The sequence below is a fragment of the Astyanax mexicanus genome, chromosome 16, assembly GCF_023375975.1.
Source record: "Astyanax mexicanus isolate ESR-SI-001 chromosome 16, AstMex3_surface, whole genome shotgun sequence".
Taxonomy (NCBI): domain Eukaryota; kingdom Metazoa; phylum Chordata; class Actinopteri; order Characiformes; family Acestrorhamphidae; genus Astyanax; species Astyanax mexicanus.
Window position 1 is genome coordinate 17682468 of NC_064423.1, and position 23610 is coordinate 17706077.

The 23610-nt window shown below is 35.2% G+C and overlaps 1 protein-coding gene across 1 annotated transcript; it reads left to right on the forward strand.

Moving 5' to 3' along the window:
- Positions 1–1415: 1415 nt before the first annotated feature.
- On the forward strand, positions 1416–23372 carry il12rb1 (interleukin 12 receptor subunit beta 1). The gene is made up of 15 exons (XM_049465953.1): positions 1416–1737; positions 4966–5089; positions 6781–6959; positions 7851–7987; positions 8079–8109; positions 8495–8617; positions 9695–9768; positions 10953–11160; positions 13860–13988; positions 15384–15482; positions 15624–15767; positions 16693–16857; positions 16968–17049; positions 17141–17213; positions 19659–23372. The coding sequence occupies exons 1-15, from the start codon at positions 1683–1685 to the stop codon at positions 19968–19970; spliced, it is 1935 nt and encodes a 644-aa protein (XP_049321910.1). The 5' UTR covers positions 1416–1682; the 3' UTR covers positions 19971–23372.
- The last annotated feature ends 238 nt before the right edge of the window (positions 23373–23610 follow it).

The following is a 23610-nucleotide window of genomic DNA, read 5'->3' on the forward strand; positions in this document are numbered from 1 at the left end:
ATTTAACCACTGATTGACGTAAAGCTTTTTAAAAACTGTGGATCAAACTTCCCATTTCATTTTTAAAAAGTACAGTAAAAATATGTGTAATAATTATTGAAGGATAAAACATTAAAACACACACCAACAGTTTTTTTTTATTTTGCTTTTACATGTTGTTTTAAAATGACTAAATTGCTTATGTAGTGTCATTTTACAAATACCATCTCCAATTCATCAAACGGTACTGCATCAAGAATAGTCATTCAACAATCGCTGATAGAACCAAATAGACAAGGGATTACTTTGGCAAACCTTTTGAAATGCATTCTTATGTATCCAAAAATTTGAAAAAATATTTTTTTGTGTATTTATCTTGAGATTTATTTGCTCTATTCTATTTTTATTGTGTTACTTTTATTTTTATTTTTTTTATTCTATCTATGTTTATCTATTATAACAATTGCTCTACATTCACATCTCACACAGCTCTGGAACAAAATAAGAGACCCCTTAAAATGATTAGTTTCTTTGATTTTACCAAATTTAAACCTCTGGAATATAATCAAGAGGAAGATGGATGATCACAAGCCATCAAACAAAACTGAACTGCTTCAATTTCTTCACCAGGAGTTGCATAACGTTATCCAAAAGCAGTGTGTGAGTCTGGTGGAGGAGAACATGCCAAGATGCATGAAAACTGTGATTAAAAATGAGGGTCATTCCACCAAATATCTCCTAAAACTTTATGAACATTAACTTGTTTTATTTTCATTATTTGAGGTCTGAAAGCTCTGCATCTTTTTTGTTATTTCAGCCATTTTTCATTTTCTGCAATTAAATGCTCTAAATGACAATATTTTTATTTGGAGTTTAGGAGAAATGTTGTCTGTAGTTTATAGAATAAAACAACAATGTTCATTTTACTCAAACATATACCTATAAATAGCAAAATCAGAGATCATTTTTTTTACAGAGCTGTATATATGTACAAATGTATATATATAAAAATATATTACTTTTTAAAATCAATTTATTAATGTGACCAAGTTTTACAGAGCCTGACGCGTTCCCTACCCCTCTCTCACTTCCAATATTCATAAAAATAAATAAATGCATATAGTATGCAGTCAGTAATTATAATTATAGCTAATAACTACAAAGTGCTCCTATCTGCTTAGTGGAGCTACAAAAAAAAGGGTAATGGGTATTGAAACAAACAAGGAGGTGGTCATAATGTTATGCTTGATCTGTGTATGTTTTCATATGTCAATAATGTGCACATATTTGCAGTAAATTCAAGTCAATTCAGTAGTGAAAGATAACAAGTTATGGAATCTGTCAGTTCTCACTTTCCAAGCTGTAGTCTGTAGCTTCTTTCTTCTGATAATAATGACTTGTGAGCAGCTAGACTTTACTATTTTGAAACTGCAGTCAGTTCATCTCGGAGTTATCATGAAAGTCCCCTCCCCTGCATGTTTTGTGGTCTGTGGTCATGTAGCCTAGCTGTCTGTACGCAAAAGAAAACTACAACATGCTGACGCGAGTCCCTCTGGGTTTCAGTTTGAGACAAAAGGACAGCTAGATGCCACCTTTCTCTAAAGCCTCCTCCTTCTGCTCGCAATGGCAGGTAGAGGCTTCGGGCCCACTGTCAGTAGAGCTTGAGGTGTGTCTCGTCAGAACCTGTCTGAGTGCCGGAGGCCATGGAGGCTGTAGGGATTTTACTGCTCGTTGCTGCTGTTGTGTTCAGTGCTGAAGGTATGTCTGTCTGTCTGTCTGTCTGCCAGTTACTACTTACACTGACTGTAGACACCAATACTAATCATTATCATGACCACAAAAGGGAGATGTTGCTGATAGGTTGCGACGGAAGTAGAGATAAGGAGTCGCTTCATTTTCACTTGTACAGATGTTATCTGTGATCTGAGACACCACAGAGGTGTACTACAGTAGTTTTACTATACTACTGGTTTTGACATGAATGTGTGAATGATATTTGTCCATTTAAAAAAATTGACATGTAAAAAAAATCATCTTTGCTGGTCAGTAGGTAAACCTGTGTCATTTTTGTACAACACTATTTGTTATGGCCTCTCTGCACTGGAAATAATTCTCTATGCGCTAGGAATTGACAGAGGTAATCTGAAAGAAGACAACTGTGTAAAACGTGTTGTTGTAACAAGTTTTAATCAAATAAATCACATAGATTTATTATCACATCATTTAAGTACATGTTTACAGATGAGTAAAAAATATGGGTGCATATTATTTTGCACTTAGTATAAAGAAAACACAATATATAAAACATAAAATAAAAATAGAAATTATACGCTTAACTTAAACTACACACATTAACTTACACTGTCAATACAATAGTTCATCAGAGTTTTTTTTCTGACTTTGCTATTTATAGGTATATGTTTAAGTAAAATGAACAATGTTGTTTTATTCAATAAACTACAGACAACATTTTCACCCTAATTTGCAAATAAAAAATATTGTCGTTTAGAGCATTTATTTGCAGAAAATGAGAAATGGCTGAAATAACAAAAAAGATGCAGAGCTTTCAGACCTCAAATAATGCAAAGAAAACAAGTTCATATTCATAAATATGCATTCAGAAATAAATATTTTAATCACAATTTTCATGCATCTTGGCATGTTCTCCTCCACCTGTCTTACACTAGGCTTTTGGATAACTTTAAGTCACTCCTGATGCAAAAACAAAATTCAAGCAGTTCAGCTTGGTTTAATGGCTTGTTGTGATCATCCATCTTCTCCTTGATTATATTCCAGAGGTTTTCAATTCGGTAAAAACAAAGAAACTTATTTTTCATTTTAAGTGGTCCCATATTTTTTCCAGAGCTGTGTATAACTGTTCAGGTATAATATAAAGATGTTATATTGATGTTTGCAGGTGCTTATAGGACAGTTCAGTAGGTGCAGTATAGCTATGAATAAAGTGCAGGGTGCAGAATGGGTGCAGTGTGACTGTGGTTAAAGTGCAAGCTAATTATGTTCAATTGTGTGTTCAACTGACACATTTGAATCAAGTCAATATAGTTTTTTTTTTAAGTGTTATAAATGAGGAAGAAGCATAAATAAGTATACACCTACCTTGTTTGGTCCAAACCAAAACAGCAGATGTGAAATGCACAAATCATAGTCTGAAACAAAGGACCAATATTCAACCTATATAAGAATATTGCATTACTGCTTTTCTGTGCCATTAAAACAAGCTGGCGGGAATCCCAGTCCATAGTTTCTACAGCCAGTCCAGACAGAAACATGGGCCAGGTCAAAATTCTTATCAAATTGTATGTTTGAAACTAGTTTAGAAATTTTGCTTTTGCAAATAGCAAGGAGAATATTTGAAAAAACAATTTTCTGTACAAAGAAAAAGGTTAGTTTTCTTTAAAAATGCACACCAAGCAAACGTCCGAGCTGGTCTCTGTTATCTGTGTAAAAATTGAACCAAATGCATTAGGGCTGCAGCTATCGATTATTTTAGTAACCGAGTACTCTACTGAAAATTCGATTAATCGAGAAATCGGATAAAACATAAAATTTCATAAAATAAGAAGTTTTACTTAATAATAATTGACCAATTGGTTTAATTTTTAAACTCACAACATACATTTCCACATTGCAAACACAAATAGAAATAAATAAAACACAAAATAGACATACCACAAGTAATAAATACATTTAATTATTTCAACTTAGGATTTCTTGTAAGTATTAAATATAGGGCATTTATCAATAATAAAGGCATAAACATTGGCATAAATGTTGTGAATCTTAGCTAAATGACAATACATTAAGTTCATGGCCCGCTAACTTTAACATGTATTTATTTATAAACTCCACAGCACTGTGTTTACTGATTACATAAAGACTGTATTAAGTGGAGAACTTAACACACATATTAGACAATATTTCTAATAATAAGCACTCCACAGCTCTGTCTTTATGTTATTAAGGTCAGGGATGTGCACAGGAATCTTGAAGGGCAGTTGCTCTAACCTGACGAAAGGGAGAGTCTCTCTCTCTCCTGTATTCGTCTCTTTTCCGTGGGCATTTCGAATTTTCTGCATTAACAAAAAGTGCATGTGAATAATTAGAATAGTGCTTTATGTCCGTCATTCATCTTGCTTGATAAAATGAAATGTTATCAGCTGCATGTAACTTAGTTTGGTTAGCCTCTCACAAAACAACCTGAGCCATGTAAAACGTTGACTGCAAGCTATACCTCCCTTTCTCCCCATCTCTCGAGGTGTCTGAATCTGAATGATTGACTCTGAAAACTTTGTTTTACGAAACTTCAATCAAAATTACGAATTATAAAGAAAATCTTGTTGAAATATGAAATCATATTTGCCTATATTATTTTTTCCCCTCCCCTCGGAAGGGCAATATCAGCCAAGGACGGCAAAAGGGCAGTTGCCCAAGCGCATTGGGCCATAGCGTCTGCACGTCACTGATTAAGGTACATTAATGTTAATCTCATTGATTTTTTATAAATTAAATGTATCTGCTCACCGCTTCGAAAACCTCTCTCTGTCTTCTCCACCGCGTGGGTGACGTAACACTAAGCGCGCTATTTCACATTAAAAGTTCGCACTAATTTCCGTGCTCTGCGTTTTAAGATTAATTAAACGATTACTCGAGGCACAGAAAATTAATCGATCAATTTTTAAAATCGATTAACGAATCGAATTACTTGAGCAATCGTTTCACCCCTAAAATGCATACAATGTAACAAATACAGGTAGGTACCTTGGTTCAGACTCTAATATGGACTGTTGGGTGTGAAAACACCCTAAAAGATAGAAAATAGATTATAATCTACACTTCTAATATGTAAAACCTCAAAACATTTCCCTAATTCCTGAGTTGCAGGCAAATGTATTACTTCTGTAAATTACTAATCTATAGTTGTAAATGCAGAAGGGGATACAGTCACTGATCTTTAAACTCCAACAGGTGCAGCATGTCCAGTCTCAATTCCATACTGTTACAGGAAAAGCACTTTAAAGGAAGAAGATTTCACTTGTGAACTGGAGGATAGAGAATCTACTCATGGCGTCAAATATATTCTTTTTATAGAGTAAGTACAATTCTATAATTTTGTCTTTGTCTATAATGATAATGAAACCACATCACACTTGGATCTATTAGAGAATAAAGAGTTCATATCTATATGCTTAAGATAAATGACAGTAAATATACAGTACAATATGATGAAAACATTTGCTGAGTATAATTTTCACGGCAACAAAACAACATGCAGATAACTGTAAATATCAATCTATGGATCTAACTAATATTTAAATATTTGCTAATAAACAAAATTTTTACAGTATTTTTTACAATATTGTACCCTATTAAGTGTCATCCGTGCAGACACCAAACCATCTCACTAACAAAGAAGACAGACAACACATGCTTTTTTAAACCACACATAGATAGCAACCTGTGTAGCAGACCTGATATTACATTAAGGTGATTTTTTATGTGGTTTGCACTGGAAAAGATGATGTCTTGAAGGCAGCATATGTTGGTCTAAGTTCAAACTTTTTTTGTGCATAATTTTAAATATTAAATATAGTGAAATTTAGGATAAATTGTCCAGCCAGCGTAAAATGGGGAAAAATACCCCTAAAATATTATCAACACATTGCAAAATTAACAGTTTACAATATACTAAAAAAAGATGTCATATACCTAGTAACTGTCAATCACATGGCTGTGTGTTATAATGATATTATTTGCTTTGTTTGTACCCTTTTTTCAATTTCAATCTGTCTTAAATCAAATATTATTTAGAAGGTGTATAAATAGGTGTAAAACTAGATACTGGGCTAATATCTTTAGTATAAATATTAGCCCAGTCTCTTGAGTTCCATCTCCAGTTCTAACTGTACACTCTAAAGTGGGCCATGGTTTGATTTAGGGCTGCAACTAATGACTATTTAGACATTTGATTAATCGATTATTAATCTTTTTAATAAAATGAAAATGTAATTAATATATTATTTGACCAGGAACACACAACCTACCATTATTTAAAATATTAGTGTGTACATGAAGAAGTTACATTCATTTTATTATCATTATTTAACACAGTAACAGTGTATGTAATGTTAATATACACTTGGCTGTGACACTTACACACAATGTCAGAATCAGAAAAGACCTTGAAAAAGGCTTTACATTTATTATTTAAAATGTTTTGATTTTCTTTTACTCTGAATGTATATGTCACTGCATTTAAGGTGGAATGGAAATCTGGCTGAATGTGAGTGAGATATAAATGTACAAAAAATCAGGCATCTTGTTTAATCTACTCTAGCAGGCTCTAGTAACACTGAGTGAGAGAAAAAATAGTTGCTAACATTAGCTTCACTAAAACTATGGTTTGTTTTTAAAATGCTGGTCAAGCTGCCATTAAATTAAGGTGGAATTTAAGGTGGAAATGGTAAGGCTAACTTCTTCCCTAAATGTGAGAGCGATGTAAATTTACTAGGAATGAGAAATCTTGTTCAACTATTCTAGCAGTAACAAGAGTGAAAAGAGAATTACTTACTATGAACTCCATGCCACAGGTACCTCCAGCTACTTGTGTATAATTACATAGAAACAACTTAATAATCGATTAGTTGTTGTGGCCCTAGTTTGCTTACATTAAGTATGCAGGATAAGGGGAATTACTAAGAGGTTTTAGTAAACTTATTAAAAAATGGCGTTCAGACCTTAATAATTATCTTTTCTCTAAATAATTCTTTTTTTTCTCTTCAGGTCCAGATCATTTGCTAATGCTCCTCCTGAACGTGTTAAATTCGAAAGCAGAGAGCTGATTGTACACGTACCTTTGGAATACGTACTTACTGGAACTCAGTCAGATATATGGGTAGAAAGGCAAAAAGACAATATAAATTGTTCCTCCAACAAGACCACTGTCATCCTTAAACATTTAGGTAAGACACATTCAATCTAACCAATAGAAATGATCCTTCTTGAGTTACTTTGATAGAATGCAGCAAATGTTGGGTACAAATATGGAAAAGTATCTGGATTTTTTACGTTTATATACTGCTACTGATGCATTTTGTCTACATGTAAAAAGATTGCAATAAATATGTATGTATTAACCTTAGAGAGTCAGAGAGAGAGAGAGAGAGAGAGAGAGAGAGTCAGAGAGAGAGAGAGTCAGAGAGAGAGAGAGAGAGTCAGAGAGAGAGTCAGAGAGAGAGAGAGAGAGTCAGAGAGAGAGAGAGAGAGAGAGAGAGAGTCAGAGAGAGAGAAAGAAAGAGAGAGAGAGATGGATAGAAACTGTTTAAATTTATAACGGGTTTGGGCTTTGTTCATTGTTTTGACTATAGGTGGCTTAACCGCATGCATTTTAGTCTGTCTAGCACTTCCTATGAGTTATTTAGATTCTATGTGAGTTCTTTTTATGCTACTAAAGATACCAATGCACATGTGAATAAAATAATACAGATGTAAATGGTGTCCCAGCAATGTCAACATATCAAAACTAATACTTTTAAGGTAAAAAACTGGGGGTACAGGGTCAATTTTATTGTATATTTCACAAATACCATTGGTATGGGAAAGAAACTTTGCAAATACATTAAAAGTCACTGATAGATTTTTACTTAGTAGTGTCTACCTCACTTCTACTGCCTCCAGTGCACTAAGGTACCATTTATCAGGATTATTTTTATACCTTTATAAACTATACTTTACTGTAATACTATAATGTAATAATTACAGCCTTATTTGGTGAAATAAATAAAACAAGGTCACAACATTCTGAAGCTTTTAAAGCTCGTAATATGATTACAGCTTATTATTTTACATTTCAGTCAAATATAGTTCCCCTGACATACAGAAAAAGGTAAGGTCAGCTGGAAATCTGATGCTAAGCTGGCCCAAAACAGAAGATAACAAAGGTGCGATTCATGAGATCAGATGGAAGACGATTAATGCTTCATGGCAGAATGTAAGTGCTTCTCTTTCTATTTTACACCATAAAATATTAGCTCTCTAAGGAGTGAGGATATTTATTAATTTGATTTATTATCAAATCACAGGACACTTTTGAGACTGAGGACAATAAAACAGGTTTGTTTCTCTTCTTACTCTCATTGCAACAAAATAATGTGTATAATATGCAAGCCAGTTTAATATCTGTTCACAGGTGGAACATGCTCTCCAAAGGTTCTGGAAATGAATGGTTTAGTATTGGTATTGTAAAATGTTAATCACTGATTCACCATCACTAATGGACTGGGCCAGTCTTGATCATTTTTTCCAATGAGAACTACAGCCAGAGGAGCAATTTGTCAATTTTTTGCGAATTTGGAGGGCACTTTAGCAAATGTTTTTAAAAATGGGAACACTGGGAAGGGACGGTTGCCCTCCCCTCTACTCCCCTGACTTCACCAGAGTTCACCATTAATATTTTGGTGTTCTTTGTAAGGTCTTTAAACTTTTTCACACGTTACAGACCCATGGGACTCCTACCGTCTGCCGTTGCAGATCCACTCAGTGTACCAGGTCCAGATTAGACGCAAGACCAAGCAATACCACATCTGGAGTGAGTGGAGCAACACTGTTGAAGTTCCTGTCGGTGAGTGCAGGGCTGGAAAATTTTACTAATTTTTCAACATATATTTAAATATATTAAATTTATAACCATAGCATCCTAGTCAGTCTTAGCCTTCTAAAAGCCACAACTAAAGGTGCAACCAACCAATTAAATCACTGAAATGTAAAATTTGCCCACGTTTATTTTAAAACAGTGCTGACTATGAAAACTGGAGGCCTTTTTTACATCATGCAAAAGTAAAGCATTGGGAAAGAAAGAACAGGCTAATGCTGTAAATACAAAGAAAAGGGAACATGCTAAATAAAGTTCACGGGTGCAATGATAAGACTATACATACTGAACAAGACTGATATGGATCAAATTTAGGTTAGTCTTAATGCCGTCTCACACTGAACGCGCCATACCGCATGAGCTTTCAAAGGCTCCGAACACTGTTCAACTCCTCAATATCTCAGCCTGCCACACAGTAAATAAAAGTACATAAAAATAACACTACAAAATCAATAATATATGACTTATAATATATATATATATATGTTTTAAAGTTATCGTTATTTCAGTTGGAGTCAGGTGGCTCTGAACAAGTTACTGACGTCAGGTCTCGCTCTCAAGAAACTCCCTTGTGGGTGATGGATGAGGAGAAACTGATCAACGAAGCAGGGAAATACCCAGAACTGTGCGCCACAAATCGAACATTTTTGAAGATAAAGAGAACCACAAACTGACTTTTATCACAGTACACTTAATACTTGAGGTTAACACATGAGATTCTCTTCTATGAGTCAGCAACAGCTGTCTGTGATCAGAGAAGGATGCTTACAGCATGAACTGGTGAGACCCAGTGACTCTGCCATAGTACCCAATGATAATTACTTTAAAATAACATGATATAATTTTTTTATATAAAATAATGGGTAATTATAAATAAAGTTTTCCTAATATTTATTTAAAAGCCAATAGGAAACTTGCCACACTCTTAATGACATAATAGACTGTGAGCAAGAATTATTGGGGCACATGTTACCCCCCTCCAAACCAACAATTCATAAAGTTATTACTAGTAACAGGATTTAATAAATGGATGTGTCTGTTTTTCAGAAATTAAAGCACCCGTTGTCCACTGGAGACAAGAAAAGAAAAATGGCAGGAGGAAAGTTACTCTCAAATGGGATGTAAGTTACTGATCAAGTGTATAAAAACCTGTATCAAATTCACTCATTGTTTACAAATGAATATAAAACAAATTGTATTCATGTACATAAATATACATTTTTGTAAGCATGTGTTTATTTAGTTACAATAACTATGTTATTTGAGTATACAGTCATGTAAAAAAGTTAGAACACCCAGTGATGCATATTTGCACAAACAGACATTGGATATTTGTTTAAACAATATTGAGATATGGAGGTAATATGACTCTATCTAAAAAACCCTATCTTGGGTTGGGTTTTCCCCGTTTGCATGAAATCAACTCAATTAGATGTTTCCTATAAATGCCTACCAGTCTTGATGGGGAGAATTTGGGGAGAATCTTGAGAGATTTTTCTACTCCTCCATGCAGATTTCTTTCAACTGTTTAATTCTTATGTTTAAATGCACAAAACGCTGTGTCATCCTGACCTGGCCATGATGACAGTGAATTAACTATTTTGTGGGTGAACCGCTAAGTCTGTCAAGATTGCTATTTTTTTGCTTGGACAGTTTATTATCCCAGAAAAAAATTGAGATACATGCTATTATTTTCTTTTTAAAAGTATTTTATGTCACTGAAATGGTAATAATGTACCAGAATATGAATTCTTTAATAATTAAGAGATAAAAAAAATAATCAAATAAGAGATAAAAATATGTTGTATTTTATTACAAAAATACCTAATTGCCTCATATATCATTGTTATGTAAACATTCAAATAAATATAACAGGCAATATCGAGATCAGCAAAAAGATTTAGGTCATGTCTATGTATTGTACGATAAGCTGATACTGTAATTATTGTGTACTTTTTTATTTACTGTTGTAATTAGTCCCAAATTTATTCACGTCTACAACCTTCTTTCTAGAGACCTTAATATCTTTTTGAAGCTCACCAGTGTGATCCGTTTACTTCAACAATCAAGAGAAAACCAAGTCAATGTCTGATTGGTTCAAATATGACAGGCTCCTCCAAAAACCTCTCTAACTGTGTTCTGCAACTGATTCTTATTTTAGATCATGGGTTAATTTCAATTCTTTACATGACTGTAAATGAATATGTTCTTCTTACATGGAAGTGATGTTGCATCTGTTTCCCTGAAAAAGAACTGTCTGAATTTTACACTTCTAATATTATTGTATTTTTTTTCTTAAATTTAGGTTCCACCTCCTGAAGCCAGTTCCAGTGGTGTCACATATAACCTGACTTTAAATTTTCCTTGTAAAACTAAAAATAAAACCACAAAAGAGACGTCTTACAGCTTGACAGCAGCTGATTCTGAACTTAGGGTGTCTATCATTGCTATCAACGACGTATCCACATCACAGTTTCAAGAGATTATCATACCACCTGTCCAGCATTTAAAACGTAAGTATTGTTGGAAATGTGTGTATGCGTGTGTGTGTGTGTGTGTGTGTTTGTGTGTGTGTGCAACTGACAGTCGAGTAAAACTCTGATTCACAACAATAGCTGCCAGCATATGTTACTATCACACAAAATGTACATGAGTAAAATTCCTGTTAGTAAAATTCCTGTAATTTCGTGAAATGGATTTGTTTAATAAACATGTTTTCAAGCATGTTTGGTCACACAGGCAAAGCATGGTGCACATCCTCTATGTCCATTTAGCTGTTTAACCAATATATATTTATATATATATATACAGTGCCTTGCAAAAGTATTCACCCCCTTGGATTATTTCCCTATTTTACTACATTACAACCTGTATGTATTTTTTTTTATCTGAATTGAATGAGATGCATCTGCACAAAATAGTCTACGTTTTAGAAGTGAAATGAGAAAAAATATATATGTATATAAAGAAAATATGAAAATAAAAAACTGAAAATTGGCATGTGCATATGTATTCACCTCCTTTGTTATGAAGCCCCTAAAAAGTTCTGGTGCAACCAATTACCTTCAGAAGTCACATGCTTAGTGAAATGAAGGCCACCTGTGTGCAATCTAAGTGTCACATGATGTGTCAGTATATACAAACCTTTTCTGAAAGGCCCCAGAGGCTGCAACACCATTAAGCTAACCAAACAACACCATGAAGACCAAGGAGCTCTCCAAGCAAGTCAGGGATAAAGTTGTAGAGAAGTATAAGTCAGGGTTGGGTTATAAAAAATATCCAAATCTCTGATGATCCCCAGGAGCACCATCAAATCCATCATCATCAAATGGAAAGAACATGGTACCACAACAAACCTGCCAAGAGAGGGCCGCCCACCAAAACTCTCAGCCCGGTCAAGGAGGGCATTAATCAGAGAGGCAGCACAGAGACCAAAGGTAACCCTGAAGGAGCTGCAGAGTTCCCAAGCAGAGACTGGAGTATCTGTTCATATGACCACAATAAGCCGTACACTCCATAGATTTGGGCTTTATGGAAGAGTGGCCAGAAAAAAAACTTTACTTACAGGCAAAAATAGGAAGGCTCGTTTCGAGTTTGCAAAAAGGCATGTGGGAGACTCCCAAACTGTATGGAGGAAGGTACTGTGGTCAGATGAGACCAAAATTGAACTTTTTGGCCACCAAGGAAAACACTATGTCTGGCGCAAACCCAACACATCTTATCACCCCAAGAACACCAAACATGGTGGTGGAAGCATCATGCTGTGGGGATGTTTTTCAGCAGCAGGGACTGGAAAACTGGTCTGAGTCGAGGGGAAGATGGATGGTGCTAAAAACAGGGATATTCTTGAGCAAAACCTGTTTACGTCTGTCAGTGATTTGAGACTAGGGCGGAGATTTACCTTCCAACAGGACAATGACCCAAAGCATACTGCTAAAGCAACACTTGAGTGGTTCAAGAGGAAATGTGTAAACATATTGGAATGGCCTAGTCAAAGCCCAGACCTTAATCCAATTGAGAATCTGTGGTCAGACTTGAAGATTGCTGTTCACCAACGGAAACCATCTAACTTGAAGGAGCTGGAGCAGTTTTGCCATGAGGAATGGGCAAAAATTCCAGTGGCAAGATGTGGCAAGCTCATAGAGACTTATCCAAAGCGACTTGCAGCTGTAATTGTTGCAAAAGGTGGCTCTACAAAGTACTGACTTACGGGGGTGAATAGTTATGCCCACTGATGTTTTCAGTTATTTTGTCCTATTTGTTGTTTGCTTCACAATAAAAAAAAATGTTAAATGTTGAAAGTTGTATGCTATGCATGGTCTGTAAATTAAATGATGCAGACCCTCAAATATTCCCTTTGAATTCCAGGTTGTGAGGTAACAAAATGTGAAAAATGTAAAGGGGGTGAATACTTTCTCAAGGCACTGTATATATATATATATATATATATATATATATATATATAATTTAATTATATTTAATTCTTATATTCTGGCCAATTTACATGGCCAATTACCCAACGCACTCATTAGGACTCATCACTATCACTAGTGATGCCCCAACACCAGGTGGGTGAAGACTTGCACATGCCTCCTCCAACACATGTGAAGTCAGCCACCTTCTCTAGTCTTTTCAAACTGCTGCTGATGCAGCATTGCTAAGTAGCATCACAGTGCAATCGGAGGAAAGCACACTCGGTTCGGATACATCAGCTCACAGATGCCACAGACATCACCACTTGGAGTGATGTGGGGACAGTGCGCCATCTACCCACCCAGAGAGAGCAAAGCCAATGGTGCTCTCTCAGGGCTCCGGTAGCCGATGGCAAGATACATGAACAGGATATGAACCGGCGATCTCCTGATTATGCTGGACCACACAGAACCCGATTAACCAGCGTATTCAATGGGCTACTTTAAGTATGCTTTGCTTAAGCATCATAGCAAAAACTATAAAACAGACTACACATGAATCTGACCTGTTTGAGAAGTATTTTCGACCAGTGTCAACTATCAAAAATAGTTTCGTTATTGTTTGTACACATTAATATGCATGAGCTTACATTAGTTTAGTTTTGGGTCTCTGTTACTAAGATCATGTATAGCAAACATAGTGATGGTAAGACAAAAAGCAATGATCCAAGAAATGCTACGGTCACTTTATGAATCGGATCTCATATTTCAGCTGTGCTTTCTGTTTGTGTATCTTTAAGATTGCCACACAAGTTTACAAAAAATGCCAAAAAAGCACTGCTTGGAGTGGTACAAGCTCGTAGATGGAGAAACCCGAACATCACACGTGAACACTTCCACCCGTGCTACAGTTAAAAGCATTAAGAATGGTAAGAATTTGTTAGCTATTGTATTAATAATTTATATTTAGTTCTAGACATTACTTAAAGGAGAAATGCAGTGGGAAATAAATGCAGTGTAAAATGGACTTTGGGAGTGGTGAAACCCAATAACAAGTATGAACTGTTGTCAGTTCATGAACAGTGCTAGTGATAAGGGCATGTTACCCAATGCAAGAAGTCACTATTATTACACCAGTAACAAGCTCAAAGTAGCTCCACACTTCATTGGTAGAATTATGAGGGCCCTCGCAATTTTAAAGAAGGCACTGAGAACTTTGAAAGTGCACAAATAGTTTATTAAAAAAGACTGTTTATACACACAGTATCTTTTGGTAGTTCTCAGGGCATGGCCATCTAAAAATGAAGGCATATATATTATAGAGATATTTTCAGCAACAGATGGAACAGTTGGGGGCATCGACTTAAAGCTTCACTAGGTAGGATTGAGATTTTGTGCTCGCGGGCTCCCCCCTACAGTTGTAGAGTGTAATAAATGTTTTAGGCGGATTAGTAGTATTCTCTTTGTCATTTTTTGGCTTTCACAGACATATTCGGTCTCTTTCCAGCTTCTGCCAGAGTGTCTGTATGTTAGTTTGTAAAGAATGAACCAGTAGTCCTTGTAGATCTGTTAGAACTAAAGGTCGGAAAGCAGGTCGCAGTTCTTGCGAGCGTTGGTCGCGGCCGCCTCTGAAAACTTACAGAGTCTGGTTTGAGCTCAGAGGAGCCCGGCACAGACACGAGAGCACCGCTATTCCTCCTATTACACCTCAATGCAGCGCTGCAGTAAGTTTCAAGCTGTAATTTTACTTCTTTAAAAAGATCAAAAATCAAGAAAATCCTACCTAGGACTGCTTTAAAGCACTGTACTTTGGACTGCGAAGGGGGAATGGAGGTGGATTATTCAACAAAGTTTGTACTCAGTATAGTGTTTCACTACATCCAAAGTCCAATTTACACCTTCACACCAAATCACCTTTAACCATTTAACAATGTTTTAAACTATCCTGTTGTACTGTTATTTGTGACCCTTATTGTAATACCTTACAACAATTTTGCATCTGTGTCACACGTGTACTGAAAATACATGTCATAGAAAGCATTTCCACACACAGTGGACAGTACAGTAGGTGGAAATGATTGTGACCAGCAACGAATGGCTAGAATCCAAGCAAACAAACAGATAATCACATCCACATCGGGCATGATTCCAGTCCCTCTCCCATGAATTCTGCAATGTCAGTGCAAAGAGCAGCTGATGTTTTAAAAAGTAAAAACTCTGAGATCCAGAAGAAAGATTGAACTTTTATCTGAATACAACAAAGTTGATGTATAGTACAATTTTCTTTACTTTATCTAGCTTTTAATCTATCACTGTGATTTCAGGTATGGAGAAATTTGTGCGTTATTACTACTTTATTCACACCGGACAGAACAGACATCGAACAACCATAAGCATGTGCCCTATTTATTCTGAGGAAGGAGGTGAGATCAGAAAATATAAACAGATATTTATTAATTGTTTTGCAACTGATTAACTGAATTATTTCAAAGTGATTTCAATATTTTAATAATAGGTACATAATAGAAATTCATTCTCTAATCATTGTTTATTATTTTTGGCAGCACCTGTTGCAGAGCCTCATGTCACAGTTGTAAATGTGACTGAGAATTCGGCTGTGTTGACGTGGGTTCCGATTCCAGTCCAGGACCAGCATGGGTTCCTGCTGCATTATGCTATCTGGATCTCGAAAGGCAGCTCTCACATGGGTAAAGCATTGCACTATGGACATTATGCTGGACAAGTCAAGTCAAGAGGCTTTTATTGTCATTACATCTGAGTACAGGTACACAGTGTAACGAAATTACGTTCTTCCAGAACGATGGTGCAACATGGAACAACAATACAATAGACAAACATAAAGTGCAAAAGTGTGACGAAAGTGCAACATAAAACTGTAACACTACAATAAATACAATAAATATAGCAGATGAGACCATTTAACAGATAGCACAGTGCAGTACCGATACGTTCTAGTGAGGATAAGGTGCAGAGATATGGGTAACGCTTTATAATACAGCCCAGGTTTTAGAGGGTAAATACTGTGTATATATTAAGTAAGAACAGTGAAACACCGTACACTACATAATACAGCCCACTCCCTGTTTTTTTCTGAGTATGTACTAAGTAAGTACTTTGTGCTTATAGAGTAATAACAATAAAAATCAGGCGAGGTGTGGGTTTATTAACCATTAATGTAAAACCTTGTGGTTTCGGTGTATTAATGAATACATTTTCTTTAAAATCTCAGCATTCCTGATTGTGCTATTGAAGATATATCAATATTATTGTATTTTAGTCTTGACATTACCAACTATTTTCTTCCTACTCGCGTGCGCTCTCTCTCTCTCGCGCTCTTCCTCTCTTTCTCTCTCACCCTCTCTCTCTCTCTCCCTCACTCTCACGTGCGCCCTCTCTCTCGTGCTCGCTGCGCCCTCTTCCCCTCGCGTGCTTGCCCTCTCTCTCTCTCTGTCTAGCGCCCGCTGCTATACAGAATGCCCAGCCTCTTTATTTTTGGTTTGAGGTGTGAACCGAACCTTGAATTTTCTGTACCGTTACACCACTATATTCTAATAATTCTACAGTAAAGAATATTCTAACTCTTTAATATAACTTTTTTTATGTTTCTTACAGCTTATTTTGAAGTGGCGGAAAATCAAACCAGGTTCCTTCTTAGTAACCTCAGTAAAGATTCCTCGTACACTGTCTACATTGCTGGCCGGACAAAAGCTGGAGCTGGGCCTAACGCCACTGAATACTTCTCAACACTCACAGGCCCATTCTTCATTCCCAACAGTGGTACACGTCTCTTACTCCTCCATCTGTTACTAATGTTCTTCTATTGGTTTGATTAGTAAATCAATCTGTGCAGATGTCATGACGTAACAGAGTGTCTTCTCTTTCATCAGGCTTTTCAAAGATAATCCTGACTGTCTTTGTTTCTGGAGTTCTGCTTCTGTTCTCCATTTGCTTCTCTTTTGCTCTCAAAAGGTAAAGAGCTGTTGTTACAGTAAATGTGCAGTATTTGCCTCTGTTATTGTAAATACTAGCTTTTTTTTCTTTTGGTGTAATGCATTTCTAGGTTAAGGAGGAAGCTCCTACCAGTGATCCCGAGACCTGTGATTCCTGACACGGACCCCCATCTAGATCACCAGGTTAGAACCACCAGGTTGAACTTGAATTAACTAAAACAATGAAGGTCTTAATGTGGGTCCACATTTCAACTAGCAGCACATACACCTCTGAAAAAAATTATGAGACCACTTCAGTTTCTGAATCAGTTTCTCTGATTTTGCTATTTATAGGTATATGTTTGAGTGAAATGAACATTCTGATTTTATTCTATAAACTACAGACAACATTTCTCCCAAATTCCAAGTAAAAATACTGTCATTTAGAGCATTTATTTGCAGAAAATGTGAAATGGCTGAAATAAAAAAAAAGATGCAGAGCTTTCAGACCTCAAATAATGCAAAGAAAAGAAGTTCATATTCATAAAGTTTTAAGAGATAAGAAATCAATATTTGGTGGAAAAACCCTGTTTTATCACAGTTTTCATGCATCTTGGCTTGTTCTTCTCCACCAGTCTTACACACTGCTTTTGGATAACTTTATGCCACTCCTTGTGCAAAAAATTCAAGCAGTTCAGCTTGGTTTGATGGCTTGTGATCATCCATATTCCTCTTGATTATATTCCAGAGGTTTTCAATTCGGTAAAATGAAAGAAACACATCATTTTTAAGTGGTCTTTTATTGTTTCCAAAGCTGTATAAGAGTCTAATAGGTTACTGAATAAGTCATAGTAGACAGAGAATGATAGTTAACAGGTTCATTAGTAAAGCCAATGGTTTTATAAATAACTGTGGTAACTCAAAAAAACTTTAAATATATTTCGAATTCTTTCCCTGGTGAAATCTTTTTTTAATATACCAAACAAAACCAAAAATATATATATAAAATACTCACAGTGGTCCAGTCGACTATGGTGCTGCAATTATGATCCGAGGATCTTACTGTCAACAAAGGCATCAGAGCTGGGTTGCTGTGCCTCCCTTCCAAGCCTTTCAAATTGGGGAGAAAATGGGATAAAATTTGAAATAAATTTATAAAAAAGCCTTCTATGTAATGTCAGTCTTTCATTAGTGAAACCACTTAAAGAACTAGAGTGTAGTTAATGGATAATTTAAAATAGTTTAAAAATGATTTAATAGTAGCTTGGAGATTACTCAATAGTGGTTATTTACAGCAGTTACCGAAAAAATGAAACATTTTAATTTTTAATTATTTATATTATTGGATAATTATTTACAATAGTTACTAATGAATATCTTATAATTGTTATGTAATTCATAATAGATACTGAACAATTAAAAGGAGTTACAGAGTAAATCATATGTTTTTTTTATTCAAAGAAGATATTCAAGTCATTATCAACCGCTTTATCCATTAAGGGTCGCGGGGGGGTGCTGGAGCCTATCCCAGCCAGCATCGGGCAGAAGGCAGGATACACCCTGGACAGGCCGCCAGTCCATCGCAGGGCATCAAAGAAGATATTGATTAACTGAATAATTATTAATAGCTATAATGTTTCTCTTGCTTCTGATTAGAAATTATTTTAGTAGTAACTGAACACCATTTGGTAGTTAATGGAAAATTAATGGAACTTACAAAACAATTCAGAATTATTTAATTACTTATTTATAATTCAGATATTATTTACTAAACAATTTATAGTGGATACTGAATAGTTAATAGAAATCACTGCATAATTCAGAGCAGCTTTTAATTATGATAGTATACTATAGCATATACTGTGTATGTATTTATGAAAGCTACTAAATATAATTTCATAGTTCTAATATTCACTATTTATTTTAGTAATTAGTTTAGTTACTAATTTAGTTAGAAGTTACTAAATATATATCTTTGGAATGGAAATGGAATTAGAAATAATTTACAATTATTTATAGCACTTGTCTAATATTAAGTGTATTTATTAAAAGTTATTAAATGTCCTGTAGCTACAAAAAAATAATAGCAGTTTATAATAACTTTATTTTTAGTAGTTTTTATACATTTTTTGCTGTTATTAATTTATTTACAATAATTGATAAGTCATAGAGGGTATTATTTTTTGTGGTAGATTTTAATAATACATGATATTTAACATGATATAAAAAAATATTTAATAATACACTTTTTAATTACTAAACAATATGATTAGAGATGATGAACTGGATAATATGTACGGCTGTAGTTGAAAGGGTTAAATTGCCTGGGGTCTGGGGTTTACACCGGCAGGAAGTGTTACGTCCTGTTTATTAATGGCTGTATAGCGTGACCTACATAAGGGTTTCCCCTTGTGGTCAATCAAAAAAACAAAAATCATCTTTTGTCAGCAAGCTGCACACCTGCAGAGCACAGCATGAAGTTTGTGCAAACGTTCAGCTTGAGAAAACTGCATGCATGCATGCGTGTGTGTGTGTGTGGGTGTCTGCATGTGTGTTTGCTGGTTTTTGGGCGTAAGGTGTTGGATGCTGGGTAGGGGAGGTGGGTTTACATCAGTGCATAGCCAATCTAATGACTGATCACTCCTGCAGGACTTAAAGGAAGTGACGGAGGAGGTGCACAATGTTACTCTTCTGTATCGTGATGATGTGGACAAACCCAGCAGATGCCTCAACCTGGAGCAAAGCACTATGCTGCATGACTGCCGACATACCAGTGATGAAGAGGAGGAGGACGAAGAGGATGAAGAGATGGTGGCTCATTTTATCAATTCCTTTCCCAATCCCAACTACAAAGGGCAGATGCTGAGGCTTTCTGAGCCGCTGGAGGTAGCAGAGAAAAGCCAAACGGAAAGTAACTGTGACATTAGCACACCTTCATACAGACCTGGATCTGTACTTTAACCTCATAAAGGAATTAATACACTTGAATTCCCATTCTAAGACATGTTGTACTACATGCAAAACAATGCAAATATAACTGTAATAATTGTACAGTTATAGGATTGAGGGATGTGAGGCTGGGCCTGCAGGTGGGCTTGTGAATGGCAACTGCGAGATGTGCCTTTAGGCTGTGTTCAGACTGTAGGTGAATCAGATTTGTTTCTCAAATCAGATCTTTTGAGATGACTGTCCGGTTCAGATTTGCCTGTCTGGACATCACAAATGTATCTGCATGGTTAGCTGTGTCGTTGTTAATCAACCACCGTACAACCGTCACTCTGGATTTGGCGAGCTTGTTGTTTCTTGCATTGCTCAAAAGTGAGGACAAAATTTATTGAAATCTGATTTGATCATGCAGAGCATGACGCAAGACAATTCGCTATGATTTTTCACAGCATCTGTGTTTCTGAAGAGGATGAAAAAACTCCTAAATAAGTAAATACCAGAAATTATGGAATAATAGATTTATTAATGTCAGTTTCAAAGAATTTGATAGCCAATATTCTTTACAGAAGGTTTACCCTATTCATATAATTAGCACCACAACGTGGAGTAATGAAGCAGTAACTTTAGTTAATAAAGCCCTACTAATCCGGATAGGATTATTTCTCAGTGGGACGTCTGTTAAAAATATTTCACACTTCTACGCAGTGATAAAACTCTTGCACCCAGACTGCAATTGAAAAAAACAGGAGGATCAGTGAGTTTTTTGTCTTTCTCTGTTACATGACATCACGTTCAGTAGCTCCTCCATTTCCACTCGCTGTTGTGTTTATGTAGCTCTCCATGGAAACTCAAGCCCACGTGTAGTTGCGTTGCATGGCAGTGGACAAATAGCTATTTTATTAAACGCGAAACGCGATTAATGAAAGAAAATCAGAAATGTGCATCCAGATGGGACTAAAATTACTGGTTCAGCGAAAAACAGTAGGTAATTCAGCCTGTCATTTTCTCAGAGGACGTCTGAGAAAAACACATACATGGTCATTCCAGACGGGAATAAAATCACAGAGGACCCCCCATAAATGAAAAAATTACCTTAATTACTAATCCTGTCCGGATAGGGCTTGAGTCAGATTTTGGGGATAAGTCTCACTGAGTTAAGAGCACATATGTTTCAAAGAAAATGTAGATATATGATGTCACATATTGATAAAGCATCACAAGTGGAAATGATACAATATACTGCATCACAGTATCAATATTTTGTCCCACTCCCAGTACAAACTGAGATGCTTCCAATTGTACAATCACATTTCTAACTACCTCCAATTGTACTTTATAATGAGATTTAATAAGATTTGGACTTGCAGTCTGAGTCTGAGTCTTTAGTCTTCGATACATTGCCAGATCTGCACCTATGAAGTACAAGCATATCAATTGTCACATGGTCAAACATGCACGTATAATTCTAGGTCATGACACAATAAAACACTGCAGTGTTGCTGAAATGATTTGTAAAAACTGCAATTTTAGATTTCACAACATTGTTTACTTAATGTGAAACCGGAAATAACTCAGGTTCTAAGAAGTGACCTGAAAACTTCTTAGCAAACGGGCTGAGGTGGCAGAGATTAGTCACTCTCAAACGCCCAGTTGTGGTCACATGTATGAGCACAAGAGCTCGGTTTCACGAACAAAACTTCAGAACATGCCGTTGTTTAAGAGCTTTTTTAGTGTACATTACACTGGTGAGAAGCATTAGTGTTTTCCAACATATGTAGGAGTTTGAATCTAAATATAGAACATATTGTAGTAGGTTACTGTTAGGCATGGAACTAATCCTTTTTCTGGACGATATTATCCTACAAATAATTGCAATAAATGATTATTAAAACCATGATAATATAATTACAATGTTTTATAGAACATTATATTTAATGAATTAATTACATTATTAAGAACATTCAGAATTTGAATTTGTAATATAAAATGTTTAAAACTACTTCTAAATCCTAAATAAATACAAATATAAATAAAATAAAACTTCTATGTAAACTGGACTTTTAGGCTCTGTGGGTAAATATTGTACGGAATATTTACACTTCAGGTGACTAGCATCTGGATTGTAATTTGGATTTTATTAGTCATAGTAAAATTTTATTTCTGTGTGGGACAGAATATGCAAATTTGGTCTTTGCATGACAATTATTACTGTTTTTTTCAGTTGCACTGAGAGAAGTTTCGGTTCTCAAAAGCATCTTAAATAGACAGATGCATTCACAAAGCTAAAAAGCTTTGTTTCAGGCTACCTCTTGAAGTGTTTTGGGTCTGTATAAGATAGATAAGATAAGATAAGATAAGTTAAGATAAGATGCCTCTACTGTCGTTACACAGTGTACAGTGAAACTGAGCAGTAGTCCAATGGCACTTTAAACGAACAGTAAATAAGTAACAATAATAATAGTACTACTATAAATAATAAATTAGACTATTAGACTATAATAAAAATGAAATATTCTAAGTGAAATTAATTAAGTAACAACAAGTAGAAGGTCAGCTGTATTGCCATTGGCTACGCAACTGGCTAAAATATTGGTTCATTGTTGATTGTCATATGAGTCGATAATGTAAAAATCATGACCGGCCTACTTATTATGCTAACTTTACTAGATGAATCTAACCCTACAACAGACCGTAGGTAGTAGGTTATCATGCTAAATCTAAGATCTGGATCTGACCATAAAACAGGGTGTAGAAGATTACCCTGCAGAGACTGTGAGTTTGTTTATGAGCACCACAGATCTCAAATCTCAGCACAAATCAGACACAGTTTCCACAATATTCAGATAAAAATCAAGCAGAAACAAATGATCAGGGTGTGAGACTTAAGTGTAGTGTTAGAGTGTAGTGGTTTTTGTGTGCAGCTTCATGGTTTAAGTAAAGCAGAAACCAGTAAACAAATCTGAATGAATATGTGTAGGTTTTGCAGCCTGCTTTTTTTTCTTTTTTCCATTGAGCAGAACCAGCTATACCCAGTTCTAAATGTTAAGAGAGAAGGAAGTCTCGACTGACTGCAAAAACATCAGAAAAACATTCATACCAGAACATTTCATGTGTCACACAGTGATCATTTATTACGCTTTATTCAGATTTTGAATTACTTAATTTTGATACTGTGCAACATCACAAGTTTCTGTCTTGACTGGTTAGAAGGAAGTTGTAAAAAGTCATTTATATCTATTTAATAAATAATATATTTTTAAAAGTTACCTTTTAATACATTTAATGTTAATCAATTGTGATCACATCTCTGTGATTTCAAAGTGTGAAAAATATCATAAACTATAAACTAAAATTATCAACAAAATGTGTCTAAAATGTTTGTCAAATAAAAGGAAATGAAGACAAAATAATCCAAAACATTTGAACAGTAGTGAATCTTTTTTGAGGTTTTTATTTATTGTGTATATTCTTGACCAAATATTCAGATTTCTGACATGTTTATATATTATTTATGCAATATTTTGATGTAAATAATATTTTAATATTTCCTTATTAAATTATCTCTCTGATGCAAGTTTATCAGTCTGTGGAATTGTAAATTTATAGCATTCATTCTCTTTAAGGAATGGACATGTACTGTACAAAAGAAAACTCA

Coding starts and splice junctions, on each gene's coding strand:
- il12rb1 (XM_049465953.1), top strand. CDS start 1,683: ATGGAGGCTGTAGGGATTTTACTGCTCGTTGCTGCTGTTGTGTTCAGT. Junction 1,738..4,965: donor TGTTGTGTTCAGTGCTGAAG/GTATGTCTGTCT, acceptor AAACTCCAACAG/GTGCAGCATGTCCAGTCTCA. Junction 17,214..19,658: donor ACCCCCATCTAGATCACCAG/GTTAGAACCACC, acceptor TCACTCCTGCAG/GACTTAAAGGAAGTGACGGA.